At 39.8% G+C, this 5,218-nt stretch overlaps 1 protein-coding gene across 1 annotated transcript in view; it reads right to left on the bottom strand.

The window, feature by feature from the left end:
• cfap45 (cilia and flagella associated protein 45) overlaps positions 1-5,218 on the bottom strand; it is a 23,641-nt gene that overhangs the window by 8,338 nt on the left and 10,085 nt on the right. The window contains exons 5-8 of the mRNA XM_016523849.1: positions 4,052-4,222; positions 3,595-3,773; positions 3,382-3,511; positions 3,115-3,261 (exon numbers count right to left, since the gene is read on the bottom strand). Coding sequence (XP_016379335.1) covers positions 3,115-3,261; positions 3,382-3,511; positions 3,595-3,773; positions 4,052-4,222 — 627 coding nt within the window. The remainder of the gene's footprint in view (positions 1-3,114; positions 3,262-3,381; positions 3,512-3,594; positions 3,774-4,051; positions 4,223-5,218) is intronic.

Here is a 5,218-nt window from a genome sequence, read left to right as displayed (position 1 = left end):
TTCCCGAATATAGCCCACGGAGGGCTCCTGATTCCCCGGCTCCGCCATGGCCTCCCGAGTCCCCGGCTCCGCCATGGCCTCCCGAGTCCCTGGCTCTGCCATGGCAACCCGGACTGCCTGCTCCGCCATGGCTTCCTGATCCGCCCTGGAGGCTCTCCTTGTCTCCGCCCTGTCCCAGTCCTGCACCAGCCTCCAGGGCGCCCGCCCCCCCTCCCCGATGGTACTGTTACCGCGCTGTCCGGGAGGGGGGCAATCTGTCATGTGTATGTTCCCGTTGAGTTCCTGTTTTCCTTATTTGGTCCTTCCAGTTCCTTGTCTCATTATTAGTATCACCTGTTCCTTGTTGTTCGTTATTCCCATCACCTGTCTGCCCTTTGTTATAAGCCCTATTTAGTTCTAGCCCGTTCTGTTCTCCCTTGTCTGGAATTGTATGTTGATGTCTTCTCCTCGTGCTACGTGTGATTCCCTGTGACAAGAATAAATCCCTTTGTTTTGTACTCCTGGTCTCCTCGTTCCGCGCTCCTCACACTACCACCGACCGTGACAATATTAAAGGTATGAACTTCTCAATTTCATGAACACATCCAATTCGGAAGTGGTGAAAAGTCAGTAGATCATTTAGAGGTCTAAATGCTATAATAGTTTTATGTAAACATCTGATTTGGAAGAGGGCAATGTACATTAGCTTTACACTTACAGGTCCCCACATTATGATAATGTCGTCAGACTGAGGAATGGCAGCACTCCTACCACCCTGTCCCTATCTACACACAACCTTCATCATCAGCGGCCCTACACAAACATGAACGATACCCCTCTCCCTATAGAATAAATGCCCCCTCATTCTCCTCGCCGTTTGTGACCTAAACAGACACTAAAAAACATGCTCATCCGCTCTCCTCGCTCTTCTTAAGCATCTGCTTGCAAACAGTCTCTGAATATGCATCTTACCCCAGGTGTTCCTCATCCCCCAATCAGTCTCATTAATTATTCATCAGCATAAGGTTCAGAACACAATAACCATTACAGTATCTATCCTAGAATCTCCTTACTTCACTGTGGCTGTCTGGGCCTATTTGGTGGCTAAATACAGAACAGGCAGGTATAAATGTGTTAATATATGAAGCCATAAAACATCTTCACAAAGTCACAGATTTCTGAAAGAGACGTTTTTGAATCTGATTTTCAATCATGTCTATTCTATTTTCAAAAGAGTTTTGACTTATTTAAGTCTACATAGTTTATAAATTATTTTATTTTTCAAAAAAGATCAGGAAAAATTTGATTTCACATTATATGACTGATTTAATCATACATATTGTGTACATATGTATACATTGTATACATGTATAATAAAGTATTATACATGTACATGTATATATGAACAAATCAAGAACTGAAGAAAACAAAGCAATGAAAGAAACACCCTTGTCTTACTGTACTGTACCTGTATATACAATCGTGGTCAGAATTATTGGTGCCAATGAGTAAAACCAAAGAATAGCTCTGATTGTTGTGCTTCACAAAATAGAAAGTGGCTGTAAGTAAAGGAAAATTACTGAAATATTACTGAAAATTCCCATTTCCACCATCAGGGAAATAATGAAGAAATTCCAATCAACAGGAAATCTTATGAATCCAAGGATAACAGCTGTGGAATTGCAGAAAATAGTTGAGTCTTGGGATTAGAAAGCAAAAAAAAAATAATAATAAATTCAAACAGCACCTAAAACACAAGCTGTTTGGGAGGATTTCAAGAAAATAATCCTCTGCTGTCATCCAAAAACAAAATCAAGCCTATTCAGTGGCCAGACACTACTTGTACTTCAAAAGGGATTAAAAAAAAAAAAAGATCAAAAGAATTAACAATGCAGATTTATTTTCACAGGCTTCTTTTGTTCTTATGTACAAAGGGTGCCACGATTGTATCTGAAGAAGATGTCCAGGACCTCCGGCAGAAAAATTGGCCCACAACATAAAAAATACAGCAGTATATTTAAGTGTACTCATGGGGTACTTTTTTATCACTGTGTGCACCAAACCCATTTTGAGTGTTTGCTGACAAAAAGCTCATTTTTTAGTTTTCATAGAACCTACTCCCATTTTTAAGTTCCGTTTTAATTATACTGAAGTTTGTTTCTAGATGAGAGCAGAGCATTTTATTTTTCTTGAAAAAAAAAAAAAAAACTCCCAAACAACTTGTGGTGGTGTAGGTGATTTTTCTTTTTTTCTTTTTCTTTATGATCCCAAGACTCGACTATTTCCTGCAATTCTCCACCTGTGATCCTTGGAGAGTCTTTGAACCCTCAAATTATCCTCCTCACCTTGCATTAATACAATATAGACTTGTCCTTTTCCATGCAGATTCATAACATTTTCTGTTAATTGGAACTATTTCATTATTTCCCTGATGATGGAAATGGGCATTTTCAGTGCTTTAGCTGTTTTCTTACAGCCACTTTTTATTTTGTGAAGCTCAACAATCTTTTGCTGCACATCATAACTATTTTCTTTGGTTTTACTCATTCCCTTACAGAAAACCCCCCATGTGTTTCACATATTTCACATGTGATTTTAACATGTGATTGGTTCATGTGGTTTTTCTGTAAGGGTTGTGGTGGATGATTAAGGGAATTTGGCCTTTGTGTTACCTCATATTTATAGTGCTGTGAAAGTCTTGGCTGGACAATTTCATGTTTATATTCACCCTGGTATAAATATATATTTTCTCTCTTTTTAGAAGATACATTTGTCTTCTCTCTCTTTTTGTGCTTTTCATTTAGATTTTTGATTAGCTGTGGGACAGCTTGGGAAGATTTTTTCACTTTTTTTGCACACACAACACAACCTCACTCACACACTACACATAATTACATGTAAAACCTTTTTGTTTGTTTGTTCATTTTTTGTGTTCTGTTATTGTGTATCTGTTATTTTGATATTTTTCCTTTTATGTTGTGTGTTTTATAAAGAAATTGATTTAATTGATTTAAATGAAAAATGCAAAAATTGCATGAAGAGTCTGCCTCTGATTTTAAAGGCCTAGTTTAAGATTACTGTGGTGGGTGATGAAAGAAGCAAGATAGAGAGAAAGCCATTAAAGACTTTTCTTACCAATTTCTTGCGTGTATACTCTACAGCTCGCAGATCTGCTAATCTCTCTTCTTCCTTTTTCTGCTCTTTAGCAAGCAAATTCTCTTCATTTATCTTCTGAATCTCTTGAAGTAAATTCCTCTGCTCCTCCTTCTTCCTTTCAATGACCTGTGATAATATCACACACAGAGATGTACTCACACACACTTATCTATGTGAGTTACTATTTATAATTATTTTATTAAACCATTCATAATTTGAACTGATCTAGAGATTCATTGCATGTACCTTGAGCTCCTCCATCTGCATCCTCTCCATGTTTTCCAACAACTGCTGACCCTCCTGCTCCTTCAACTCATCCTGTAGCATTTTCTCCTCCAGACACATCTGGATCTGGTCCAGGATGCACAGCTTCCCACTTTAATAACACCCACACATCAACCATAGGGAACAGTGCGTTGTATTTAGAGTATATAGAATACAGAGCGTGAACATCCTCACTTAATCCTTTGCTGCTTTCGCAGCTGTTCAATTTGTTCCTGGGTTTCTAAGGCCTGGCGGCGCTCCACCTCCATCATGGCATCCAGTCTCTTCTCTTCCTCCAGCCACTCTGCACTGTTCAGTTTCTTCTCCTGAATCTGCACATCCCGGACAACATGGCACTGCACTTCCTGAATTAACTGCAGGCAACGAAGGCAAAGGCAAAGGCAAAGGCAACATTACAGTAAGTAGGTCATGCACTGCACCTCATTTCGGAGGCTGCGTCCTCCGGAGGTCACATTTGTTGGCCACATATGTCATTGAGGAGGTCTCATGGCTAAACTTTTCTTAAACATGACTTCCTTTTCATAAATGAGACCGCCTCGATGTATGCGGCCAACAAATGCGACCTCCGGAGGACGCAGCCTCCGAAATGTGATGCAGCTATGGTTTGGCTTTTCATTGTGGTCTTATCTACCTCATTGAGCTTCTTGACCTCGTCCTCTTGTTCCATTCTCAGGGTGTTGGCCCGTTCCAACAGGTACTGAGCCCGGTCCCTTGCCTCTGCCTCGAGCTCACTGAGGTTCTGGTTCTTCTGCCGAGACAGGTCTGCCTGACGTATCTGTGCTTTTCTCTGCTCTGCAGCATCCTGACAAAATGACAACAACTAAATTCACATATCTTGAAGAAAATAGCAGTGCATGGAAGACAGCCAGAGAACATTGTTGGGGCCATACACACAGAACACAATTTTGCGTTTAGGAGGGCAGTGGAGGGATTAAAAAAAAAAAAAGTTCTCGAGATGTTTTTTAAAAAGTACACTTTTTTCAGCTTGAGCACCATGTTTTTAGAATGCGGTGTCATGCGTGAGACGTTGCAATAGAAGCAATCAAACTACAATCTACCTTTTCATATGCATCTCTTCCCATTCAGTTTAATACATTTGCCTATCATTAATGTCAGGGTTCTGCACTGGTAGCCCTGTCTGTGTTTCTATTGTCTTCTCTGGGTATAACTCTGTCTTCAGGTGTATCCCATTTTGCAGGATGTGCCATTTGTGGACCATTGTCAATGAGGTTACCTAATTTCAGAAAAGAAGCCATTACATTCCAAAGTAAGAAAGAAATTACAGTAATTTACGCCTCACAAAAAAATAAGGCCGTGTGTCCACCAAAGCGTTTTTAGCCACCTAAAAACTGCAAGCTATCTGCTAAAAATGCCTACATGTGAGTGCTTCAGAGCGCTTCAGCGTCATTTTTTTTATGAAAAACTTGGAGCTCCTATTGAAAACAATTGACAGCATACGCCAAACTTTGGAAAAAATGCTGTGGTGGACACATGCCCTAAAAGTTATCAAAAACATAAAAACAACTGCGGAGCACGCCACGGAGGCAGCCATCAGCGTCGGCGCCTGAGTTGACGATACTGTGCAAGCCTGAGGCGCGTACTGGAAATATACTTGTTTATTATGACTGTTCTTAATTTTCATTTTATTAAAACCTGCAAAAACCTTTCTGTTGAGTGATGTAAATAAATTTTACAATAGTTTATTGTGCATGCATATTATATTTAAAGTTGCTTAAGCGAAATCAAGGAGTTTATAAGACTGGTTTATTCATTCTTTATACTGTTAAGACATGTAGAA

This window comes from Sinocyclocheilus rhinocerous, unplaced genomic scaffold (assembly GCF_001515625.1).
Source record: "Sinocyclocheilus rhinocerous isolate Xijiao unplaced genomic scaffold, SAMN03320098_v1.1 scaffold32, whole genome shotgun sequence".
In the NCBI taxonomy this organism is placed as follows: domain Eukaryota; kingdom Metazoa; phylum Chordata; class Actinopteri; order Cypriniformes; family Cyprinidae; genus Sinocyclocheilus; species Sinocyclocheilus rhinocerous.
The sequence above is the reverse complement of the archived record's forward strand: the minus strand, read 5'-3'. Positions and strand labels throughout refer to the sequence as shown.